The following is a 27,464-nucleotide window of genomic DNA, read 5'->3' on the forward strand; positions in this document are numbered from 1 at the left end:
ATGAGGGAAAAAAACTATTTAAATGAATTTTAGAATAAGGCTGTAACATAACAAAATGTAGAAAAAGTTAAGGGGTCTGAATACTTTCCGAATGCATTGTAAGCCAAATATCTGTACACATTTCCTATCTTTTCATTCAAAATCTTTCTCTCAAGCCGCCAGTTTTGGTTATAGACCACACGTCGGGTACATGGACCCATAGAGATGTATAAAGGGCATACTTGTCACTAGAAGGAAGAGATCACTGGCAAAGATCAGATGTGCGCCCTCTATACATTTATATGGACAGCAGCTGTCATGATTTCTCCGCCTGTTCGAGAACTAAATGAGGAAACGAGTCGAGATCGGATCATGGAAACACGCACCCGGTAGAGAGATGATTCTGAAAGTAACGCACGAGTTTGACAAAATCATAATATTACCCAGTTTGAAAAAGTAACATTACTTAACTCCATTACTCATAAAATAATCTGATTACCTTGCACGTTACTTTTGTAACGCTTTACCCCCAACACTGCATGCATGTGCATAAAAGTGTTAGAACACAACAAAGTCTGTGCATCACTCACTTAGAAACCTAAATGTAATGCAGGTTTTGTGCAGGAATGGACAGAAACAACAAACACTACATCTGAGGTGCAATGGCAATGCAAGACTCATCAGGAATACTAATTTATGGTGGTATATTACTTGTTTTACAAGTTACTACGGACTATTGGTTGGCAATGCCTTGGATGCTTCACAGTCCTCTTAAAATCTACTCTTTTGCATGTATTTAATCCAAACAAAATCTCTCCCATTACTATGTCCAAGTCCCACCATTGGTCCTTAATCCACAGTGGGGTTAAAAAGATATTGCTACTGGGACTCTCCCATTTTTGTCAGGTGAGGCATGTCAATATCCCTTGCTGAAAAACAGAAACTTAAACACTCTTGCCCCACCTTAAAAATCTCTGTGTGCTTTAAATTGGGATTATTATATAGTGTTTAGCTTGTGTAGATTTTTAAAAGTGATAAAGAGAGAGAATGTTGAGTTCCTCTGAGTTCAAGTGAATTAAACAAAGTTATCCCTCAAATCCAAATCTGAAATAAATAGTTGCTCTCCTGCTCCAAAATCCTCAGAGGACTGCAAGTATTTTGTCTAGTTATGTCCAGCATGGGCTGTATGTTCCCGACCATGTCCTTGGCATCATTATTATTACAGTCATTATGTCACACTGATGGGATCTCCTCACGTCAGGTTCCAGAGAGATCTTCGGGAGAGTTCCGTGTTTCTGACAGGTCAGTTTCCCTCTCTTCTCTCCATGCATTAAAACAGTAGTGAGATCACAGTATTCCAAGTGTGCTGAGGTTCTGTAAATCCCGGTCTGTGGAGAATATGACATCAAATATAACATTCAACTTCCCTTGGTCTGGTAATAAAGATACCCCTTTCAGTCTTATGAGGATGTTAATAGCCAGGGTGTCTGATGCCATCTTGTGTGTAGTCCATAGTAGTCCCAGCAGGCATTAGGGTCGAATGGACAGATGGGAAGAGAAGGCAGCCCATCGTGAAAATCCCTGGCGATCCAAGCAGCGTTTTCTCTCTCAAACCACTGAGGGGAAATGATAGATAAAAAAAGTTTCAGAAAATAAGGAAATGAAAACAACCCCTTTCGTAGAAACTTCCATGATGACAATGTGGTATGGAGACTTGGAAGTCAAGCTCAAAGTCACTCTACGTTCTACTCAATGCACATAAGGTCTGGGGATGATTCCATGACAATTGTCTCATCCCTCTTTTAAAACGAGAGATCAGTTTCCAACAATTGTATGTATAACCTCAGATCAGGACTACAAAAAAAACACTATCCCACCAAACAGAGCTAGAGTCTATAGTCTAGAACATCTAAAATAGGATTGACAACAAAACACAGCTCCAATGGTACCTTCTGAATAAGGGACGTGATCTGACAGTGGACAAAGTAGAAACAGAAAAAGTCATTAAATTAAATCAGAAAAGTAGCTAATAATCTAAAATTGTGTTTCAGAAGAAGTCTAAATTTCTACATGATATATGAAACTTACACGAGGGGGCAGAAGTTAAGGAAATATTGGTCCTGGGTTTGCATAAGCATCGGATAGACCCATAGCATGCCACTGCTGGTTAAGAGAGAACACTGTATTTACTGAGTCTTTCAAGCATCTAACTACAGTATCTATCGAGGAAAGTACTTTATTATTTGATTGACATTGCGGTCTGGGTGTGATCATGTTATTAGTGTGTACTTCCCAAAAAACACGAGTCAAGAACATTCAAAGTTCATATAGGGTGAGGTCGAGTACAGTAGTAAGCATATCTTTGAAAAGATTCACTGTAACTAATAGATCTAAAGAGAACCCTGTTCTGATATGGTCAAGACTGAATTTTGCTGTCTTTATGATCTCAGCGTAGTGTTCTCATAACCCTTTAGAAGAGCTAGAGTAGCTCCCCAAGTGAGATCTACATGTCAATGGATGTCAAGGACAGGAAACATCAATTAGCTACAACAGTGTCAGCAACACCTCAATGGTTCCTATACATTAGGTCTGACAGCATGAGCCTCTAATAACGTCACGATCAAACCAGATGGGTCCTAAATGCACAGCGAAAAGCTTCAGTATGCTTCAGCAGCTAGGACACAGTAGGCCATTAAACCTACCTTAAGGGCTCATAGCTACCTTCTCCAGTCGATTACAAAAATACCCCTTACCGATTATCATAATTAGAACCCCTGGGGTGTATTCTTTGTACCGTTTCTGTTGCAAAACAGTGTACTCCAAACAGAAAAAAATTTGCAACAAAAACGAGAGTTTCTGTTGGACAAATTCAGGTAGGTCCCTACCATTTCGTTCCGCTTGCTTCCTTTTGGTTTCCATTGCAAGATGTAATGAATACACCCCTGTAGTTTCCCATTTCAAACTTGATGATAGTTTGGAATGTGAAATGTAGACAAACTAGGCAAAAGTTAAAAAGGAAGTCTGTACCACTTTCAGAGTGACAGCAGGGACCTCGGCCCTTCAGCCTACTGCCTGGTTTCTCTGGGGCACAGTGGAGTCTGTGCCTCCGCCCCAAACCGTCCTGCCTCCACCAGCAACTGGGAGAGAGGACATGTTTCAATTACAGGTCAACGTATTCATTAACCTCTATAAAGACTATCAGTATAACTGCAGGGTTTAATCTTACTTTATGAACAAACTCATGGTAGCATGGGCAGTAGGATTGCTTAATCAACTATGTGATGACGCCGATGTCTACCCAATCAAGTATGTAGGCTCAGTGAACGGGCAGTGTCATGGTGACATTTCTGTTCACTTGTGTTCTTCCAATTGACCAGAATCAAGATATAACATGATGTACTTACTGTAAAAGTGTACAGAGCAGCATCGTCAAGACACAGCCAATCACACACAGCACTAGCGCCGTGGCAACTGTCTGTTGCCTGTGATTGGTGGCCACCACGGCTAGCAGGTCGGCGTGCTCGCATCGCATCCCTACAAAGCCTTGGTGACACCTGTCCAACATGGAGAGGAGAAAGGACATTAGACATGGACTTGATCCTTCATGGGTGTTTGACAAATTCACAGACTCCATTTGGAATGGAGAGACCACAGCAATAAATAACATCTATAAATATATTGTTGAAGTAGAATTAGTAGGCCTAAGTTTTAGAAATATTAGGTAGTAGTGAAGTTCAGTCTGCAAAACTATTCTGCATCAGATAAACAACCACACAATACCCTTCGTATTATGAACATGCCAAAAAAGGGTCTCAAGGATTCACTACTAAAAAGCTATTTAGTAAAGGGTTTAGGTCAAAGACCCTAATCCTGGAGGGAGTTCTCTACTCTGCTCAGTCAGATAGAAGTGAACTGCCGCTCTCTAATTCCATAAGCCAGTGCAATTTGCATCATGCTTAGACCAGCTCTATGAACTGCAGCGAATCCGTGTACAAACAGAGCACTGGCAGAACAGATCCTAAACACATATTGTTCTGAGGAGTGTGAAAGAGCTGTTCAACCGTCAGTCACAGACATTAGAACTGGGTGGGTTAACCTCGATAACTCCTAATAACTGGAGATGGACCACTCAAAATAGAATAATTAGGACATAAGCTATGTTGTGACTGCACACCAGCAAGGACAGGTCACAAGTTCATGACTATCGAATAACAATTTCCCATACAGACAGAGTTACACAATGATTAATTGGATATTGAAATAATGACGACTGTGGGACGAGAGAGAGAGAGAGAGAGAGCGAGAGCGAGAGCGAGAGCGAGAGAGAGAGAGAGATCCTTACATTTTCTGCACTACAGGACAGGAAGTTGAACTTACACACATGCAGGCGTCTCCTCCAGAATCAGGAAACGACAGGTGCCATGGAAACAGAAGTGGCTGTGCGAGTCAGGACAGTCATCGAAGTGTGATCGAACAGCTGCTGCCACAAACTCTGAGTCAGAGACAGGAGATACATATGGACATTTTTCAAGGCCCTGAGGCAGAGGAAACTTACAGTGATTCAGAAAGTATTCACACCCTTGACTTTTTCCACATTTTGTTGTCTTACAGCCTGAATTTAAAATTGATTACATTTGCCACTGGCCTACAGACAATACCCCATAATGTCAAAGTGGAATTATGTTTTAGACATTTTTACAAAATCATTTAATAAACTGAAAAGCTTGAGTCAGTAAGTATTCAACCCCTTTGTTATGGCAGGCCTAAATAAGTTCAGGAGTAAAAATGTTCTTACCAAGTCACATAATAAAGTTGCATGGACTCACTCTGTGTGCAATAATAGTGTTTAACATGATTTTTGACTACCTCAGCCCTGTACCCCACACATACAATTATCTGTAAGATCCCTCAGTCGAGCAGTGAATTTCAAACACAGATTCAACCACAAAGACCAGGGAGGTTTTCCAATGCTTTACAAAGGGCACCTATTGGTTGATGGGTAAAAAGCAAACATTGACTATCCCTCTGAGCATGGTGAAGTTATTAATTATACTTTGGATGGTGTATCAAAACACCCAGTCACTACAAAAATGTAGGCGTCCTTCCTAACTCAGTTGCCGGAGGGGAAGGAAACCGCTCAGGGATTTCACCATGATGCCAATAGTGACTTTAAAACAGTTACAGAGTTTAACGGCTGTAATAGGAGAAAACTGAGGATGGATCAACAACATTGTAGTTACTCCACAATGCTAACTTAATTGACAGAGTGAAAAGAAGGAAGTACAGAATAAAAAATATTCCAAAACATGCATCCAGTTTGCAACAAGGCACTAAAGTAATACAAAGATAATTGACAAAGCGATTAACACTTTGTATTCAGGACAAAAAGTAATGTTTGGGGAAAATCCAATACAACACATTACTGAGTACCACTCTCCATATTTTCAAGCATAGTGGTGGCTGCATCATGTTATGGGTATGCTTGTAATCGTTAAGGACTGGGGAGTTTTTCAGGATAAATAAATAAACTGAAAAGAGCTAAGGACAGGCAAAATCCTAGAGGAAAACCTGTTTCAGTCTGCTTTCTACCAGACACAGAGATGAATTCACCTTTCAGCAGGACAATACCCTAAAACACAAAGTCAAATCGACACTGGAGTTGATTATCAAGACACTGAATGTTCCTGAGTGGCCGAGTTACAGTTTTGACTTAAATCTGCTTGAAAACCTATGGCAAGACTTGAAAATGGTCGTCTAGCAATGATCAACCAATTTGACAGAGCTTTAAGAATAAAAATAAATTTAAAAAAAGCCAAATATTGTACAATCCAGATGTGCAATACTCCTAGAGACTTACCCACAAAAACTCAGCTGTAATGCTTCCAAAGGTGATTCTAACATGTATTGACTCAGGGGTGTGAATACTTATGTAAATACGTTATTTTGGTATTTCATTTTCAATAAATTATCAACACTTTCTAAAAACCTATTTTCACTTTGTCATTATGGGGTAATGTGTGTAGATGGATTAAATAAATGTTTCTCACCCATTTTGAATTCAGGCTGTAACACAACAAAATATGGAATAAGTCAAGGGGAATGAATACTTTCTGAAGGCACTGTACTTCTTTTGTTACCTCTGAGTGACTTGGGTTTTGTCATGGCTAATGTCAGGGACAAGGCCCTCCGAGGGACAACCATGCATTAAGATGTGTCTCATGCAAAGGGACAAGTTAAACCCCAATCAAATCCCCAGTGCCACGACACAGCAAACAACAAGTCTGTCCATCATCAAACCCATTAGATGTCTGGAGAAAGCACATCCCTGAAGCCAAGGAGTAAAATCCACACCCTTTTCATTCCAGGGCTTTGTCTGAAAAGATACCCGTCAAATCCTTGCTTCCTCCTTTGATTTCTGAATTACTCTCAAAGTGCATTTGAGGAGAAGATCAAAAAGGTCCCTTCTTCAGACCTCTCCTCCATTGAGCTTTGAGAGGACTTCAGGAAATAAGGACGGAGGAGGCAAGGATTTGACAGCTAGTAACCTTTTCAGACACAGCCCCCCCATCCCTCTCCTGCCTCTTTCCTTTACATCCAATCAAACGTGATTTATTATGGACAAACGATGCTGGAATAACAGAATGAATCTCCTGAAATAAATGAACATTGGAATGAGCTGAAGGGGGTCAAGACTCAGGAGGAACACAGTAACCAAATTACAGAGTCTGGACGAATTTCTTACTCATCAACTCTACAATGAGTTCCAAATTCCAACTGGACTGGCCCAAACAAAAGTTTGAGTATCTTTTCTCAGGCAGCCAAAACAGATGCCACAATGTGACATTCAGAGAAAGAGGGAGTGAGTAAGAGAGAGAGAGGGAGGATGAACAGAGAGATGGACGGTTGCATTACAGCCGACCGTCACACACTCCATTCCATTGGTAAATGGCCGGTTGGATTCCAGCCTACATGCATTGTCCCTTCTCCTCTCCCTCTTTCAGAGCCTGTAAAAAGCTCTCTGTTCTCCCCTTAGGTATCTGCCCCAGCTACTCCTCAGCCCCTCTGGCAGCATCCCAAATGGCCCCCTATGGTCAAAATGCCATTAGGGCATTTCTGGATTTTGTGGTGACTCACAGATAATGACTGAAATGTGATAGGTGGTCGCCTGGGAATGAAGCTACAGGATTTTTATTTTAGCGTTGTTTGATGTCTGCCACACTGGCTACTTTCTATCCAAACAGAGGACTAGATTCATATAAAAATTTGACTAATTCATTCATGTGCAGCACAATGTCTGTATGTGTCCACTTTTGTAAGGCATTTTATGTAGCCATCTGACTCTTCACTAGAGAAGCCTTGAATTAACTTTGGCACCAGTCAATGAGTCTGAAGAGGTGAAAGATTCTCTGGGGCACCCTGTAGAGAGGTTTTGTAGAGGCATTCATATTTAGACTGTCAGTCACCTGAAGAGACACACATACACACACGAACACACACACACACTTACTTTTAACTGGGAGGTTGGTTGTAGTAATGGTGCTGGTAGTGGTAGAAAATATCATAATGTTTACAGTGGTAGTAGTCACAGGAGGGGTGGTGGTCGTAGTAGAATTAGTAGCAATAGTAGAATTATCCTGTCCGGTTCCATAGGTAAAGAGGGACCCTGTTAAAAGAAACAGATGAAATGCTTAGGGATACAAATCGGTACTGATTTTAAATCATGATCAGATAAAGAAACTGTTGGGACATTGCAGAAGATCCCACTAGGCCTGGGGTTCCTAAACTTTTCCACTCAGGCACCCCCTTCCCCCCTGCAATTCTACGAGTTTTGTCAATGGTGCAGAGAAAATATTGCAGTTTTAAAGCTAATTTCCTTGCAATTCTATACATTTTGCCATGTCTAATGCATAGGCGGTTGGTGGCACCTTAATTAGGGAGGACAGGCTTGTTGTAATGGCTGGAGTGGAATAGTATCAAATACATGGGTTCCATCTAAAACGACGTTGGAGGTGGCTTAGAGTAGAGAAATTAACATAACATTCTCTGGCAACACCTTTGGTGGACATTCCTGCAGTCAGTATGCCAATTGCACGCCCCCTCAAAACTTGAGACATCTGTGGCATTGTGTTGTGTGACAAAACTGCACATTTTAGAGTGGCATTTTACTGTCCCCAGCACAAGGTGCACCTGTGTAATGATCATGCCGCTTAATCAGCTTCTTGATATGCCACACCTGTCAGATGAATGGATTATCTTGGCAAAGGAGAAATGCTCACTAAAAGGGATGTAAACAAATTTGTACACAACATTTGAGAGAAATAAGGTTTTTGTGCATATGGAAAATGTATGAGATTTTTTATTTCAGCTCATGAAACATGGGACCAACACTTTACATGTTGCATTTATATTTTTGTTCAGTATAATTATTACATTTTTGGGGGGTACCTAACAGCTCTCGTCCAAAGTGACTTAGTTGACTGAATCAGAGAAACAAGCTGTCTACAAATGACTTGTTGCTGTTAAAATAGAACTCATTTCCCAACTCATGGATCCCAATATTAATGATGTCCCCACTGATCAACCAGAGTCCTATTCAGTAGAGAGAAGCTGACTGAAATGAAGGTACTACCTAAGAACACAGATTTTTGTTTTCCGTTGCCAAACCACTATATGTTAACATATCAGACTTACTTAACTTAAACCTCTTGGCCCCCTTGGGAGCATAGGGTGTCCACCTGACTCTTCTGTGCGAGGGCTTTTGCCTCTTGCCAGGAGATCTTAACCAAATATTGCACTGAAATGGTGTTATATATTATTTCTAGTTCTTGGCCTTAATTAGCCACTTTCCCTTTTTCTGTTGCATTGGGCCCATTGAGGGTTGAATCCTGAGGCATGTGCTGTACTCATAACTCACACACAACTTTCCCATTTGTCATTATGTTTGGATTTCCTCTTACCAGCTTGTGTTGCGTATTTCAAGAATGACAATGGGATGAAAGGATGGACACACTACAATGGGTCTGTAATGGGACTAAGCTGGGATAGTCTTAATATAGACAGATCCCGGAGAGCCATCACACAATTAGAATTCTGAAAGGCAGCCAATGAGAGACGAGATTCAGTGATGTGGAGATATCAGACAATGACAATGAAAGTGCTGAGTATCAAATTAGAGCTTGATTCTCCAGTTCAATTCAAATAATGGTTGAAAACATACTGCTCATATAACACAGGTTAATCAGTGTCAGGTGGTTATGAAGGAGAGGAGAACCACTGAGCATTTCATCAGCCAGTCAATGAGTGACGTCCCTGATGTTGCTAAGGACACTGAGTGTGACAAGGTAAAAAGCCCAGAGAGAGAGACGGTGAATGAATGCTGTGTCAAGGCAGGCTGCGTCACAAATGGCACCCTATTCCGTGCATAGTGCACTACTTTTGACAAGAGGGTAAGATCAATTTGAATTGAATCACTTTTTGACAGCACCCCTTTCGATTTGAACGAAACCTTCCATACATATTTTCCCATTGTAGAAGTGCTCAGAAAGTGACTTTTTGAACATGAATGAGAAAACATTCAAGGAGATAGAAGGTGCTCAAAGTTCACCCATGTTGCATACCCCACCATACCCTGAGACATCCATGTCTTCATCACTGGAAATTATAAAATGGTTGAGATTGATATCATTTAAAAGCCTGCGAACAGGGTTGTCAACGTATTTTATCATTTCTGTGAAAATGTACTTTCTTTTAAAAAAAAGTTTTATCCAAAAAAAATGCCTAAACTCAGATGTTTTTCATATTCACATATGTTGTAGCTTAGACCCTATTTTACATCATCTATGGTTTTTGTGTTGTGCTGGCTATCGTTTGAGACACAACATGCTCTTGAATACAGGGTCAGTGTCATGTTGTGGCTGATAAATGTACTAAAATGGGAATAAAATTGAAATATTTGGAGGTCCACACATCAGAGAATATTGACTTGAATGGGAATATCTGTTTTAAATTCAAACTGTCAACCCTCCATAGAAAACATATCGAAATCATAGAAATATAGACAGAATAGACATGACAATTTAACTTGACATTCAACGGTGGGTGGACCGGCAGCCATCTTTGTGGTAGTAATTAGAAGTTATAATTACATTTAAATGAAGTAGCAGCTAAATTGCAGTGATCTTAAGGGAAATCATTTTTTTATGATTGAAATGACACCCACCCTGTATTCAAGAGCATGTTGTGTCTCAACCGATGGCGGGCACAACACAAAAACCTCAGATGTTGTGAAATATGGTCTAAGCTGCAACATATGTGAACCTTTTTCTCAAGAAATAATAAAATAGTTTGACAACACTGTTTGTAAGATTTTAAATGTAAGCTTTTGTAAGTTATCAAACTCAACCATTAATCTTTTCCAGTGATGAAGACATGAATGTTTCAGGGTATGGTGGGGTAGGCAAAATGGGTCAACTTTGAACACCTTTATCTATTGAATGTTTTGGCATTCAGGTCCAAAAATGTACTTTCTGACCACTTCTTCCATGGGCAAACATGTATGGAAGGTTTTGTTTAAATCAAAAGGAATGCTGTCAAACAGTGTCTGAATTCAAATGGATTTACCCCAGAGACCTACGAGCCCTGGTCAAAAGATGTGCACAATGCAGGACAGGGTTTCTCAAACTCGGTCCTGGGTGCCGCCACCCGACAAAACTACACTTGACCTACACTTCCCGAGTTAAGCTTACACACAGGTGTTTGCCGGATGCTTGATAGCGCAGGTGATTGCCTCTTGTCTTCCGTAAACAAACGCTGTGACATGGAGATATGGCAGTGTCGAAACACTACCCTAACCCTATTCGAGGTGTGTACCAATTTAACCTTTTAAAAAATATATATTATTACTTCTCGCTGATATGAAAGAAAAGGGGCCTTATTGCTTCCAAAACCATACTGCAAGTGACGCGTGTTAATGTTTCGATTAAGCGTCGGGGCTCTTAGCAAAACTCCCTGTACAGAAGACCAATGACTTAGGCATAATGTAATGGAACTGTAAATCGTGATCAAGGGAATAGGGTACCATTTGGGACGCACAGAGTGACTGACCAGCCAATAACAGTAAGAGGGTCAAGTATCACCTGCTAAAAGGATGAGGCCATTAGAAATCTATGTATAGGTCTGCACTGGCAGCATATGCACGCTACATAAAACATCAATGGTGGCTCATTGGTACCATCTTTGTTTCTCATAGAAATATCACTGAGCAGCCTGTCAATGGTTATAATTCACAAATTGGAGTCATATACAATCACAACTGTAAACCGGACTTCCTGCGTAAGAGTAGGGTAGGCTAGCCTAGCCTATAGTCCTGGGGTTCTCAGCTTTCACCTTTCTGATGCTCACTAAAATAATGCTCTTCCTTAAAATGTGATAAATTGGGGAAATGGAGGTTACTGATTACATTCTATAATTCAATTATTCGTTTTCCCGCGCTTTTTCATGGAAACCTTAGTCACTGAGGCCCGCGTGGGTCCCCTGGTTGCGGCTTAATTAATAAGAAAAAAGGTTCACAGACGCAAACCCTATTAGGACATAATGACATTTCCCCTTCTGGTATAACACATTCCAATTCACTAACCCCCCCATATAACATTTTACAATCATTCCCACTTTCTGACACTTCGCTTGTAGTCCTTCAAATATTTTACCAACTGTGTTTGTTTTTTCTTCTTCATAGAACTCACCAGTAATGAGAAAGATCACATCCCAGAATGCCCGATTCATCATGAAGGTTGTATGTTTGTCAAGGTAATCCTCCGAAATGCTAGTGTTCTTTGCTCAAGTCTATAAACATTTGTATATGCTCGCATAGGTCAGTCAGGAGAGAGAAATGTGTTTGTATAAAATGAAGTAAATCCTTCTTCCATCACAAAACCCCTTCCGCGTATCTTAGGCTATAGGCTACTGACAGTCTTCAGAAATTTCGCAAAAAAATGCAAGTGCGTCGCTATTCCGCAACTTGATTAATTTCCAGTGCCATGTGCAAGCTGAGTTTCCTTGTCTGATATATCATTAATTTAACGTAACAACTAACAAGTCTTCAAATACGTTGTTTCGATTAATTTCTCTTCAGTTTAAACGGATAAGTTTATTCCAAGCGCTAAACAATTCCACTCTCCTCCACAGTCTAAATAAACGCTCTCACACATAATCCTTTCAATGGTTTCCCCTGAGGAGGGAGGGAGGGAGAGAGAAATCAATATTGCTCACTTCTAGTTGCCTAAAATAGCTTGTTTTTAGGGAATGTTGTAGAATTACTCTCATCACAGGAATTTCATTATGATAACTCCATCTTCAAGTTACCAGCTTTCATATTTCAATTTGTGGTGGCTTTCATATGAGCAGTGCCTGTATAGCCTAGGTCTAGTGCACCCATATGTGGGTGTACAGATGGACTATCCAGAATTCATGCATACTTCATATTGCTCAATTTTGTAGGCCTGATTATGCCTGCCTAGGGCAATTACAGTTTCACAAATCAGCATAAAACATAAAAGGATGATGAGCAATCACTCCCTTTATGTTGATCCAACAACACCCATAGATCTCATTCCAAAATCATCTCATTCCAAAATCATGGGCAATTATATGGAGTTGGTCCCCCTTTGCTGCTATAACAGCCTCCTCTCTTCTGGGAAGGAATTCCACTACACGTTGGAAAATTGAGGTGGAAATGTGCTTCCATTCAGCCACAAGAGCAAGAGTTTTCTCTGATGTTGGGCGATTAGGCCTGGCTTGCAGCCAGAGTTCCAATTCATCCCAAAGGTGTTTGATGGGGTTGAGGTCAGGGCTCTGTGCAGGCCAGTCAAGTTCTTCCACACCGATCTCGACAAACCGTTTCTGTATGGACCTTGCTTTGTGCACGGGGCATTGTCATGCTGAAACAGGAAAGGGCCTTCTCCAAACTGTTGCCACAAATTTGGAATCACAGAATCGTCTAGAATACCATTGTATGCTGTAGCATTAAGACTTCCCTTCACTGGAACTAAGTGGCCTAGCCCGACCCATTATTCCTCTTCCACCCAACTTTACAGTTGGCACTATGCATTGGGGCAGGTAGCATTCTCCTGGCATCCGCCAAACCCAGATTCATCCGTCGGACTGCCAGATGGTGAAGCGTGATTCATCACTCCAGAGAACGTGTTTTCATGGCTCCGGAGACCAATGGCGTTGAGCTTTACACCACTCCAGCCGACGCTTGTCATTGCTCGTGGTGATCTTAGGCTTGTGTGCGGCTGCTCGGCCATGGAAACCCATTTCATCTCCAGACTAATAATTATTGTGCTGACGTTGCTTCCAAAGGTAGATTGGAACTCGGTAGTGAGTGTTGCAACCAAGGTCAGACCATTTTTATGCGCTACGTGCTTCAGCACTCGGTGGTCCTGTTCTGAGAGCTTGTGTGGCCTACCACTTCACGACTGAGCCATTGTTGCTCCTAGATGTTTCCACTTCACAATAACAGCACTTATAGTTGACCGGGGCAGCTCTAACAGGGCAAACATTTGATGAACTGACTTGTTGGAAAGGTGGCATCCTATGACAGTGCCACATTGAAAGTCACTGAGCTCTTCAGTAAGGCCATTCTACTTCCAGTGTTTGTCTATGGAGATTGCATGGCTGTGTGTGTAGACTGAAGAAGGCTGTAAAGCCGAAACGTCTGTGTACCCTATCCCTGATGCAGTAAAAAAAACGACATTTTATGCAACATATTTTTGACAGCAAACCCATTATAACTCTTCATTTTTCTAAATGTGTGGCTTTTACGCACGAGCCAAGCTTTTGGGAGAGCGCAATGGTTCTCTTTTGCTCGATTTTATGCACCTGTCAGCAATGGGTGTGGCTGGGGTGTCCACATACTTTTGTATATAAAGTGTACATTAATTTACCACCAGGAAGTTAATGAGAGAACAGCTAAAAACCCATTCAGTCCATGATGGGCTAATCAATTCAAAGTTGAATGTGTTCAAGGCAGGCAAGAATAAATAGTACACTATAGTGGCCAAGAGTGACCACAAAAAATCATTGTGAAAATTAAACTTAAAATTAGATGAAGGCTTACATCTAACTAGGAGTAATTTCATACTAGATTTAAAGTTTTGTGCAACATGATTAATAGATAAACCTTGATTTAACACAGTTTAAGAGTTAATTCATGTTGGTGCAACCCACCCTGGTATTTTAGAACTGTGTTGTGTCTTGGAAGTATTGTATTGAAGACTCATCCTATGGAGTAATTTATAGGCTTACAATTCAGCACCATCTGCTGGCTAGACAGCGACATTTGAAGAGGCTGATCATGGTAGCCAATGACGAATGATGATAGTATATGCCTCAATTCCATTTGGTGACGTACAGGCTACACAAGCGTCAACATGTCATAAATTGATGTCAATTGGACATTTGCGCAAGAACGTGCGTTTGAAGTAAAGATGCAGCCCCATAATGAGAGTATAGGCTATAGGTCTGGTTTGAACATGACTCCAGACATGGTCCAGCATTTGTAAATCGACAGACAGCATGACGTTATCGGACGTTGGCGACTGGACGAGAGCAAGCAAGCTGCACGCACCTGTAATGTTCGTTGTCGCTACACGGCCTGAAAGTTGATTTCCAGAAAGACTGGGCAGATATTCTGCACAGACGTTGCATATAATAATAAACTGCTATACAAACATTTTGTAGGCTTATGATGTTGCAATGTTGTGAGAACAATATGAGACAAATTCCACAGTATAGGTAAATGACTCGAGCGAGGTGACAGGTGAATAGCCTAGGCCATTACGTATTTGATCTGAGGCAACAGCCCACTGGGCACACACTGGTTGATTCAATGTTTTTTCCACGTCAGTTGAACCAGCGTGGAGTACATGTTGAATTTACGTCTCTGCCCAGTGGGAGACGATCCATATTCCATATCTGAGGTATTGTATAGAGAATAACAACGTATTGTATGAGACCTACAGTAGGATAACACCCACATTAAGGTCAACGTTATACATAAACCTGACATTTCATATAATGGTTAAACATTCCCTTAACATAACAGGAGTTGGGTGTCACACGAAACGTGACACACACACACGTGCAGGGGGAGTGGATACTGTACTTATACAGTATTTCAGTTGGTTGGGGAGTTCGGTGATGTCCACAGTCCTGCGCTCTGCGTCCTGGCAACCTGTATGATTCAAGGATTTTGCAAAGACTTGAATAGGTCTGCTGTTATATTTTTACTTAAAAATACAAAATATAATTTTCGACTCGCTATGTCGCATGTTGGAGTGGATAAGAAGGTACAGTCATTTTGGTTTTATTTCGTAATAGGCTATATATTTTTGTTATGGACCGTGTAATGTAGTTTGGTGTCGCGTTAAACTTATTTTAGCAAAATGCACTTTTTCCCCCATGTGAAAATAATGATAGTCACAGAAATGCATTAGAAAAATGTAATATGTGTACGTGTTTTTTTGTTTATTGACATTTATCCAGTTAGTCAGACTATTCTGACTATTGGCATGTTCTTCTTTTCGTGCAGTTGTTCCCATTGCCTATTTTTCGAATAGTACCTGAAAACATAGGACTGGGGGCATAACACAATGTTTCTCCTAATTCTCTTATGTAAATCAATACTCTGTGGCTAAGTACTGTGCACTATTGTACATCTCCAATATTTATTAAAGTGAACAACCTATCATTGCTGTTTCTTTTTTATTAATACTTGTTTGTACTGACAGGGCAATGATCTAAACTTGATGTTAATGGTGACGTCATGTGCCATTGGAGGCACTCTTCAGTATGGCTACAACCTTGCCATAATGAACGCACCCACCATAGTAAGGTTATTTTGACGCACCTGTGTGTGTGTGTGTGTTTTTGGACCCCAGGAAGAGTATCTGCTGCTTCTTCTAAAGCTAATGGGGATCCAATTAAACAAATACAATCTATGTGTGTGTGTGTGTGTGTGTGTGTGTGTGTGTGTGTGTGTGTGTGTGTGTGTGTGTGTGTGTGTGTGTGTGTGTGTGTGTGTGTGTGCACATGCTCAAGTGAGTGTATTTGATCACACTTGACCTTTCCTTTCAGTTCATTCAGAACTTTGTTAACGAGACATTTCGGGAGCGCTGGGACGTGCAGCTGAAGAACTACCAGGTCACTCTGGTCTGGACTTGCATTGTGTCCATCTACTCCCTGGGGGGGCTGGCCGGAGCTCTTATAGCTGGACCCATGAGCATAACTTTTGGACGGTAATAATGTATTGCTGTATATCTGGATCCATGATCATAACCTTTGGAAGGTAATGTCATCAATGTCAAGGCAATGTCAATGTCAGATATTGACACAAGGATGTGCGATAATCTTGGTAAATGGCCCTCACTGAAAAGCTTACTATGTGCTTTAGAATTCAATATTACCAGGGATCTATCAGTGATATGTCTCAAAGAGAAATGTTTAGTGACTGATGAGCAAATTGTCATCTGTTTATGGGTCAGATGTAAAAGGGGGTTGCATCAAAGAGAGCATAGACACAGTATCGCTGAAGACAGCAAGGCTACTTTATGTATTCTCTTCTCAGTGGAGTCAGTCAATGAACAATGTGGTGGTGTTTATGTTTCTCAAGGCTGAAAGAGCACACTGAACCTTGCAGGCTGGCGCCAGGGCATATATGATATCTGGGCAGAGAGTAGTATTTGCATAAATGTAATTATAACATCATTACTAAAGTATAAGTTAATTGATACTCAAGATTTACTTGGATTTACTCGTCTCCACTATATTCTACTCTACTAGTCTCCACTCTACTTTATTCATCTCCACTACTTTATTAATCTCCACTCTATTCTACTCTACTAGTCTCCACTAGTTTATTCATCTCCATTCTACTCTATTAATCTCCACTCTATTCTACTATACTCACCTCCACTCTACTTGTCTCCACTCTATTCTATTATACACTACTAAATTCTACTCTACACTACTCTATTAAATTGTACTATACTCTACACTGCTCTACTATATTCTACTTTACTGTACACTCCACTACTCTACTAAATTCTACTCTACTCATCTTCACTCTATTCTTCTCGTCTCCACTCTACTCATCTCCACTCTATTCTACTCTACTAGTCTCCACTAGTTTATTCATCTCCATTCTACTCTATTAATCTCCACTCTATTCTACTATACTCACCTCCACTCAACTCTACTCTACTTGTCTCCACTCTATTCTATTATACACTACTAAATTCTACTCTACACTACTCTATTAAATTGTACTATACTCTACACTGCTCTACTATATTCTACTTTACTGTACACTCCACTACTCTACTAAATTCTACTCTACTCGTCTTCACTCTATTCTTCTCGTCTCCACTCTACTCATCTCCACTCTATTCTACTCTACTTGTCTCCACTCTACTCTATTATGCTCTACTGTACTCTACTAAATTCTACTCTACAATATTCAACTAAATTCTACTCATCTCCACTCTTCTATTCTACTAAATTCGACTCTACTCTACACTACTCCACTATATTCTACTCTACTCTAACCCCCTTGTGTTGCTCCCACAGGAAGAAGACTATGCTGTTGAATAATATCTTCTTGATGCTGAGTTCACTCCTAGCGTTGACCAGCAGAGCTGCCAAGTCTTTTGAGATGATCATCATCTCCAGGGTCCTGGTTGGAATCAATGCTGGTATCTACTGTATATTCAACCAGAGGGTTCTCAAATGGGGGTTCTCATGTCATCAATCCACGCTCATTGTGCAACTGACTGCATTGCTTGTACATTGTGTATAGAGAAACAACCAGTATTACACGTTTTATGTTTGTTGCTGTCTTAGGTCTTTAAATGTCAATGACATGTCAATTGTAGATATAGATAATACTGTAATTGTACAGCTGTTTGTCTTATGTTTGATGCAAGAAACTGAAACCACAGACAGTAGAGAAATGATCTACTCCTTTCATAGGGATCAGTATGAATGTGCAACCCATGTATTTTGGTGAGAGTGCTCCCAAGCACCTGCGAGGGGCTGCTTCCCTGTCGTCAGCTATCTTCACAGCGTTTGGAGTGGTGTTAGGACAGGTCGTGGGCCTCAGGTAGGACACATACAACACACCGACACATAAAACAAAGACAAACATCCAAGCAGAGCATTCAGAGGCTACCAAATCAGCCTGCAATTTAGTATTACTTACACATAAATCTAGCACTACAATGGATTGTGTGATTTGTTTGGGGAAATAATTGCAGATGTAAACTTTGTTTTAATTAAGTCAGTATTTCATTTGATGGTGTCATATGTTTCCAGGGAGATCTTGGGCAGTGAGCCCTGTTGGCAATACCTACTGGCCAGTAATGCCATCCCAGGCCTCATCCAGCTCCTCACTCTCCCCTGGTTCCCAGAAAGCCCTCGATACCTCCTCATAGACCGTGGGGACAAGGAAGCCTGTATCAATGGTAGGTAGGAGGAGAGCCAAACCATGGTCCACGTTGTTCTGTTCCTCTTGTGAGTTAAAGAGATATACAGTAAAAGCATGAGCAGGTTCTTTTGATGTTCATTGTGCCGCCTCTGCGTCAACAGGGATGGGTAGTCTTTAAATCTTATATGTGTCTGTGTACTTTGCCATCATTTGTATTTCCAAAATCCATTTTGCCCGTCCACGTGTATGTGTCTGTGTGTGCGTGTGTTAGCTCTGAGGCGTCTGCGTGGCTGTGAGGTCCAGAGATCAGAGTTGGATGAGATCCTCCAGGAGCAGGCTGAGGCTAAAGGCCTGAGGCCCAGCAGACCCTGGGAGCTGTTCGCTGACCGTAATGTGCGCTGGCAGGTGATCTCTATCATCACTCTCAGCAGCGCCATGCAACTCTGTGGCAACGACTCCGTGAGTTACTACAAAAACTCGGAAATAAGAACTTAGAACTAAAACGTAGAATTTTAAATAACTGTATTTTTCAGTTAGTAGTAGTGTATTAAGTAGGCCACGTGTCGCATAAAATCACAAATAATATCTGTGGTGAATGATGATGCAATGTCCTTTTATTATTAATTTACCCTCTTACAAATGATGTAAGAAGCAGACTCCTGCCAGTAGACTTCTTATTGTTATTGTAAGCATGGTTTCTCCCCACAGTTATTGGGTTTCTCAGATGTTTGGTTTTGAGTAAGCAGGGTTTTGGTTCTCTCTGGTCCTGGGGTTTCTGACTGAGAACTCTCTCTCTCTCTCTAGGATCAAAGTTACCTACCTCTAAAGAACACCATTGTTCTGACAGTAGAACATACCCAGCTCAGATACAATTTTGGCCACAGTGTTCCTGACCCCTCCTTCTCACAGCGAACTTGATTAGAAATCTGATATCAGCTATCAATATTTCATACTGTGTGTCGACGGGTTTACATTTCCTTGTTAAAAATGCATGCTGGTGATGATGACATGTGGTTGTACTTTACAGTTGTAATGCTGCGGGAGTTAGGGAGGAGTACATAACTTAAGGTTACTTCCGTAACGCCAGTTCTCTGATAATAGAGTGGGGTGTCTCACATTGGGATTCGCTGGATAAGGGGTGTGCCAGCGCGTCCACCCCTGGTGGTGCGTCTCCTGCCAGCGCAAAGAACAGAGAGCAGTGTGCGTCTTTTGTGGGTTAGTGAGCATCTCGGGGACTCGATCCAGCAACCTTTAGGTTACTGGCCCAACGCTCTAACCAGTAGGCTACCTGCAGTAGCTAGGCGTGTGACGCTAGCTACCACCGAAGACTTGGAGCGAGTAGAAAAAGGCGAAGCATGAATTCTACTCAAAGCAAAAACTTTACTTTTGGACAGTACTCAAAACTAGAGCCTTGAAGCTGAGGTCCTACGTTCGGCAGCGTAAAGCTCAGGGTTCATTGGAGAACAGTTAAGCAGGGAAACAGGGATGAAGTCGAGCTTAGAGAGTGAGAATGACCAGAGGGCGGGGCCGTGGCAACTTATAATGAGTAGGGTCTCCTCATTCGCTACGCAACCTGTCTGTCTGCGACAAACATCGTGAGAGTGGACCTTCGGTAGTGATTTGCTTATCCAGCGAATCCCAATGTGAGACACCAAACAATTATTTGAAAGAGAGCGGGTTGTTTGTATTTCAGATAGGGTTTAATGAAGAGGTGTAGTCAGTCCAAGGCCATGCCAAGTTAATAGTGCTGCTGCAGTCTCTTAGTTGCCTTCACGCTACGTCTCACAGTCCCTAACTGATGACTGTGTAATTACAGTACCTTTCTTCAGGGGATTATTTAGACCAGGGGGCTGGCAGCTGGAAGCCTTAGGGAGAGAGCTGACTGGGTATTAGAGCAGTAATATGCTAAATGCTTTGCGGCTGAATCAGCTTATCAACAACACAATTTCAATTTGGTCATTTGATGTAATGATTTGAAATGCTCCGTCAGTCTGTCAGTACTCTGTCAGTACATGATAAGGACGGGACTCTTTTTATGAAAAACGATAGAAAAAGTATAGTTTCATTCAAAAAATCATCATAACTGAAACAGCAGCCACTGTGCTCTGTCAGTACGCTTACTGTATGTACAGTGTATGTGATGTTCTCTTTTTCACTCCAACAGATCTACTTCTATGCGTACTATGTGTTTAAAGAGTCCGGGATCTCTCCGGATATGATCCAGTATATCACCATATGCACTGGTACATGTGAATTCACAGCCTGTATAATATGTGTGAGTATTCCTGAGTAATAATGTGGCTGTTGTGTAACTAACTAACCACCCCAGAGGCAAGTAGGGATTGTTCTCTCTCTCTCTCTCTCTCTCTCTCTCTCTCTCTCTCTCTCTCTCTCTCTCTCTCTCTCTCTCTCGTTAAATCCTTAATCCAGACCTTTGAAAAAGTTGCTCTGTAAGAAAAGTTACATTTCAAAATTGTTCCTGCATTCTGAGAGCTGTTAAAGTGCTTTTCTAGGCGTTCTGTTTGGATTAGAATGTATTTTCACACAAGGCTAAAAAAATGCTCACCTCAGTGTAACCAGAGACGTAATAGAAGATGAAACACCTCTCTTTTGCGTCTATGGCTAACCTCAGGGCTGAAAATTATATGATTTTAATATACATTGTAATGTTTGCATCCTCCTCAGAACCTGCTGATTGAGCGACAGGGCAGGAAGATTCTTTTGATGGGAGGCTACGTTTTAATGACAGGCTGGGCCATTGTCTTCACTATAGCTCTGTGTTTTGAGGTATTCTATCTTCTTATGTCATCCTCTTCCCCTGTCAATGTAAGAAAATAAAAGTGCGAGTGGAAATCAAAAGGTGATCTGAAACTAGATGATGGAGATACGTGGCTGAAATGCCATGTCCTAGTCATGTCCCAGTCTCTAATTTCATTGGATTTATTGACCTTTGGGACTCTATTACTTCTGAAGGGCGTACGTACTCATCGTAATGGAAGAATAGCAGTCTGACTTGGTTCATCTGCGTTACAGTCATGCTTGGGTTGCTGTGTACCAGTCAGAAAAGTAAACATACCCTTTTGAACCCACTGTTGTTTATTCCTCTTCATGTTGTGACAACACATCACTCTATCCACTAGGAGGGGTAATTCTACTTTGTGCTTTGCATGTGTAGGTGCAGCGGGTGGTTGGATAGGTATAGTCAGGTACAGTTGTACGATCTTAATTTGATCACTCTTTTGTTGCTGAGAATTTTCCTGCACAGCAGAAAATGCAAACTTGTAGTGTATTCAAGGTTTAAAAAGGCTTCTAAAGTTTGTAATTTCCACTTTTTAAAATGTCAGACTTGATTTGCCCTAATGAAAAATGTATCAACCCCTACAAAAAATTATAATCCACATCATAATTCACATTTCCTCTTGCTGCAGGATTATTTCCCTGCTGTAGAAAACTGGCTCAATTAAGATTCTACATCTGTAAGGCGACAGGACACTTAAAAAGCCCACTCAATCAGTGGTATTATGTGGTGCTCATTTGAATTAACATTGATTTAGCTCAATTCTTTTTGGACCAGTGATTACCTCAGCCTTTGGTCTGCAAGAAAGTCTGATCTTTTCAATTTTACTGATATTGATTCAGCAAGATAGAACTGAGTTGTCAGGAAAATTACTTTCTTTTTTATATACATTTTTTAACTTGGCGTTCTGCATTAGCATCGAATAGTCCCTGTGATATGCAACTTTTCAGGGAAGTTAGGAACCAATATACACAGGCAGTTAGGAAAGCTAAGGCTAGCTTTTTCAAGCAGAAATTTGCATCCTGTAGCACAAACTCAAAAAAGTTCTGGGACACTGTAAAGTCCATGGAGAATAAGAGCAGCCCCTCCCAGCTGCCCACTGCACTGAGTCTAGGAAACACTGTCACCACCGATAAATCCACTGTAATTGAGAATTTCAATAACCATTTTTCTACGGCTGGCCATGCTTTCCACCTGGCTACCCCTACCCCGATCAGCAGCCCTGCACCCCCCACAGCAACTCGCCCAAGCCTCCCCCATTTCTCCTTCACCCAAATCCAGATAGCTGATGTTCTGAAAGAGCTGCAAAATCTGGACCCCTACAAATCAGCTGGGCTAGACAATCTGGACCCTCTCTTTCTAAAATTATCTGCCGAAATTGTTGCAACCCCTATTACTAGCCTGTTCAACCTCTCTTTCGTATCGTCTGAGATTCCCAAAGATTGGAAAGCTGCCACGGCCATCCCCCTCTTCAAAGGGGGAGACACTCTAGACCCAAACTGCCACAGACCTATATCTATCCTACCCTGCCTTTCTAAGGTCTTTGAAAGCCAAGTTAACAAACAGATTACCGACCATTTCGAATCCCACCGTACCTTCTCCGCTATGCAATCTAGTATCAGAGCTGGTCATGGGTGCACCTCAGCCACGCTCAAAGTCCTAAACGATATCATAACCTCCATCGACAAGAGACATTACTGTGCAGCCGTATTCATTGACCTGGCCAAGGCTTTCGACTCTGTCAATCACCACATTCTTATCGGCAGACTTGAGTCTGGTTTCTCAAATGATTGCCTCGCCTGTTTCACCAACTACTTCTCTGATAGAGTTCAGTGTGTCAAATTGGAGGGCCTGTTGTCCGGACCTCTGGCAGTCTCTGGGTGTGCCACAGGGTTCAATTCTCAGGCCGACTCTCTTCTCTGTATACATCAATGATGTCACTCTTGCTGCTGGTGATTCTCTGATCCACCTCTACGCAGACGACACCATTCTGTATACTTCTGGCCCTTCTTTGGACACTGTGTTAGCTAACCTCCAGACGAGCTTCAATGCCATACAACTCTCCTTCCGTGGCCTCCAACTGCTCTTAATTGCAAGTAAAACTAAATGCATGCTCTTCAACCGATCGCTGCCCGCACCTGACCGCCCGTCCAGCATCACTACTCTGGACGGTTCTGACTTAGAATAGGTGGACAAATACCTAGGTGTCAGGTTTTACTGTAAACTCTCCTTCCAGACTCAAATTAAGCATCTCCAATCCAAAATTAAATCTAGAATCGGCTTCCTATTTCGCAACAAAGCATCCTTCACTCATGCTGCCAAACATACCCTCGTAAAACTGACCATCCTACCGATCCTCGACTTCGGCGATGTCATTTACAAAATAGCCTCCAACACTCTACTCAACAAATTGGATGCAGTCTATCACAGTGCCATCCGTTTTGTCACCAAAGCCCCATATACTACCCACCACTGCGACCTGTACTCTCTCGTTGGCTGGCCCTCGCTTCATACTCTCCGCCAAACCCACTGGCTCCAGGTCATCTACAAGTCTCTGCTAGGTAAAGCCCCGCCTTATCTCAGCTCACTGGTCACCATAGCAGCACCCACCCATAGCACGCGCTCCAGCATGTATATCTCGCTGGTCACCCCCAAAGCCAATTCTTCCTTTGGCCGCCTTTCCTTCCAGTTCTCTGCTGCCAATGACTGGAACGAATTTCAAAAATCACTTAAGCTGGAGACTCATATCTCCCTCACTAGCTTTAAGCACCAGCTGTCAAAGCAGCTCACAGATCACTGCACCTGTACATAGCCCATCTGTAAATAGCCCATCCAACTACCTCATCCCCATACTGTATTTATTTATTTATTTATTTATCTTGCTCCTTTGCACCCCAGTATCTCTACTTGCACATTCATCTTCTGCACATCTACCATTCCAGTGTTTAATTGCTATATTGTAATTACTTCGCCACCATGGCCTATTTATTGCCTTTACCTCCCTTATCCTACATGATTTGCACACACTGCATATAGACTTTTTCTACTGTATTATTGACTGTATGTTTGTGTATTCCATGTGTAACTCTGTGTTGTATGTGTTGTTGTATGTGTTGTTGTATGTGTCGAATTGCTTATCTTTATCTTGGCCAGGTCGCAGTTGTAAATGACAACTTGTTCTCAACTAGCCTACCTGGTTAAATAAAGGTGAAATAAATGTAAAAAACTTGCTAAATCATATATTTTTGACTTGATAACTAAGTTCTTTGTTTTACTGTAACAGCACATGGTGGAGTGGATGCCTTACTTGAGTATGGCCTGTATCTTCACCTATATACTCAGCTTTGGCATGGGCCCAGGTGAGCCAGTCTCTTCCTTTCAATAGCTTAAATATTAATATTTAGCGTTTAATATTATTAGACCAGTCAGTTAGAAATACTAGCTCTTATTGAAGGGAATTACATTGGCATTTAAGTATTTTATCCTACACACTACAGAGTATCCAACAGCGCTGCAGTTGATAGTTTGAGCATCTGTAGATCATATATAAGGGTCTGTCCAAATAAAGTGTGATATCATTTCATTTCAACTATGGCTGTAAGGATGACAAATGTATTTTTCCTTGGGGATTAATAAAGTACACTCATCTCATAATGTTCATGGGAAATGATCTACAGTAGGGTGACGGTATTGGGTACGGTCTGTGTGTATCTTTGCCTACAGCTGGAGTGACAGGGGTCCTCCCTACAGAGATCTTTAGCCAGACTGCCCGTCCAGCAGCCTACATGATAGCTGGCTCAATGATGTGGATCAACCTTTTCATTATGGGGATGATCTTTCCGTTCCTGGTGGTGAGTGAAAAACACATACACACAAACGGCTCCTGAGTGGTGTAGCGGTCTAAGGTACTGCATCTCAGTGCTAGAGGCATCACTACAGACCCTAGTTCGATTCCAGGCTTTATCACAACCGGCAGTGATTGGGAGTCCCTTAGGGCGGCGCACAATTGGCCCAGCGTCATCCGGGTTAGGGTTTGGCCGGGGTAGGCCGTCATTGTAAATAAGAATTTGTTTTTAACTGACTTGCCTAGTTAAATAAATAAAAACGCACACACACCCACAGGGTCATTATACTAAACGAGTGCCTTTTGCGTCACTTTGATATAAGTAGAAATTGTGCAAAAATATTGCATTTTAAAAGCTTGTTATATCAAATAAGTGATGCTTCAAATAGACCACATGGAAAAATCTATAAATCAACCCTGTTAACAATAAATACAATAGACAAGATATACATGTTTTAACTATATAAACATTTGGGTGAAGCTTGCATTCAATTGCCCCTCTCTGTTGCACACAACAAGCTTCCAGCCCCCCTGTCACATGGGGATTTATGTATGATTTAAGATGAAGTCTTCAACCCTGTTACGGTCAACCCTGTTACTTTAGTAGGCACTTACTATAGTCATTTTTTAACTGAATCTCTTGAGATGGGGTAAACATGTTTTTATTAAGTTGAACATGTGCTATTTATGACAAAAGGTTAAAATTAGATGAAATAAAACATTTTTTCATCAAGTTCCAATACTCAAAAGGCAACTAATTGGTGGAACGACCCCCCCCCCACACACACACACAAACACATTCAAACACACACACTGACACGTTTTTGTTGTTCTCTCTCTCTGCAGAGTGAGCTGGGTGAGTTCTGCTTCGTCCCATTCGCTGCTGTCTGTTTCCTGTCTGCTCTGTACGTGGGCCTGGTTCTGCCTGAGACCAAAGGGAAGACCCTCTCAGCCATCGCCAATGAGTTCCACAAACTCAACTATAGGGGCCAGGACAAGCAGGGTCTACCAGCCCCTCAGGCACAGTATCAGCTGGGAGAGGTCTGCCACTCCACTGCCCTGTAGGCCTACTGCTCTCCTACCTATGACCTACGACCTCTACTATTGACCACAGTACTATTTAAGGTTAATTAATTAACCTTAATTAACCAGGAGATCCAATTGAGGTCAGAATACCTTTTTCCCACAGGAAACCAGGTTTTCCATCGTCTTGGGTTTGAAAAAAGCATACAAAGATGGTGTATTCCCTTTCATTAAAATGAAAGTACAGTAAGTCAATTTTCGGCAATAAACTCTTGGAAAGAATAATTATTGTTTTGAGCACAGAGATCCCATTACACTTATAATATGTAATTATGTACTATTGAGTGGCTTGAGTGAAAGCCTTATGTACAGAGGGGTGTTAAGGGATGGACTGTCTTTACTTTGAAAGTTGTTCATTTTAATAATGTGCCTTTGGCATCAAGTAGTGTGCACTTTTAGTCTACCAGTACAGAAGAAAATGCAATGTTGTGGGTCCCATATCTTGAAAGGGTGAATGTAATCCACATAAATCTTTAATGGTGAATTCCATATACACTGATCAGTGAAGTTATGTTTTTATTTTTTATTTTTAGGACCAATATTTATCAAATCCCTGTGAGCCTGTTTATGCCATATCAATCACATATTGCCTTGTGATGAAAATGAAGAAAGTATATTCAAATCAAATTTGGATCATTTGTTTATTTTTGCTGTCCAAGTCAAATGCACATTTCAACTGCTGTTACATGTGTCATAGGGTTATCATACAGATATGGTGGATGATATTGTAACAAGGTAAAAACCAAAGGTATCTAAGCTACTGTATGTTGAGAGTATTATACTGTATTTATAGATCATTTCATATCAAACTATATTATCAAATAATCAACTTGTTTTGAACAGTATGTCATATATTTCATTGTTTGCAATAGATTGTGATCATAAACAAATAAGACCATGTAATGTATCTATGTGAAATACAGTGCCTTCGGAAAGTATTCAGACCCCTTGACTTTTTCCACATTTTGTTATGTTACAGCCTTATTATAAAATGCATTAAAAAAAAATTCCTCAGCAATCTACACACAATACCCCCATAATGACAAAGCGAGTTTTTCAAAAAAAATTGCAAGTATATTAAAAATAAAAACCTGAAATACCTTATTTACGTAAGTATTCATACCCTTTGCTATGAGACCTGAAATTGAGCTCAGGTGCATCCTGTTTCCATTGATCATCCTTGAGATGTTTCTACAACTTGATTGGAGGCCACCTGTGGTAAATTCAATTGATTGATCATGATTTGGAAAGGCACACACACCTGTCTATATAAGGTCCCA

At 41.2% G+C, this 27,464-nt stretch overlaps 2 protein-coding genes across 3 annotated transcripts; one reads left to right on the top strand and one right to left on the bottom strand.

Moving 5' to 3' along the window:
- Positions 1–12,162, bottom strand: LOC106565349 (protransforming growth factor alpha). Its single transcript, XM_014132350.2, has 6 exons — positions 11,721–12,162; positions 7,487–7,642; positions 4,357–4,471; positions 3,384–3,533; positions 3,007–3,116; positions 1–1,595 (listed from the first exon to the last, which is right to left on the bottom strand). Exons 1-6 carry the CDS (start codon positions 11,761–11,763, stop codon positions 1,588–1,590), a joined length of 582 nt encoding a protein of 193 aa, XP_013987825.1. The 5' UTR covers positions 11,764–12,162; the 3' UTR covers positions 1–1,587.
- slc2a11a (solute carrier family 2 member 11a) lies at positions 10,765–27,122 on the top strand. Of its 2 annotated transcripts, XM_014132291.2 has the most exons (13): positions 10,765–10,840; positions 11,714–11,784; positions 15,768–15,866; positions 16,114–16,274; positions 17,605–17,729; positions 18,007–18,136; positions 18,349–18,497; positions 18,732–18,919; positions 20,625–20,735; positions 21,146–21,247; positions 24,541–24,616; positions 24,981–25,108; positions 25,948–27,122. In XM_014132291.2, the coding sequence occupies exons 1-13, from the start codon at positions 10,804–10,806 to the stop codon at positions 26,164–26,166; spliced, it is 1,596 nt and encodes a 531-aa protein (XP_013987766.1). In that variant the 5' UTR covers positions 10,765–10,803; the 3' UTR covers positions 26,167–27,122. The 2 variants fall into 2 exon arrangements, with proteins under 2 accessions (XP_013987766.1, NP_001135265.1); NM_001141793.1 differs by lacking the exons at positions 10,765–10,840; positions 11,714–11,784 and adding an exon at positions 15,183–15,326.
- The last annotated feature ends 342 nt before the right edge of the window (positions 27,123–27,464 follow it).

Source organism: Salmo salar, chromosome ssa12 (assembly GCF_905237065.1).
Source record: "Salmo salar chromosome ssa12, Ssal_v3.1, whole genome shotgun sequence".
Lineage (NCBI taxonomy): Eukaryota > Metazoa > Chordata > Actinopteri > Salmoniformes > Salmonidae > Salmo > Salmo salar.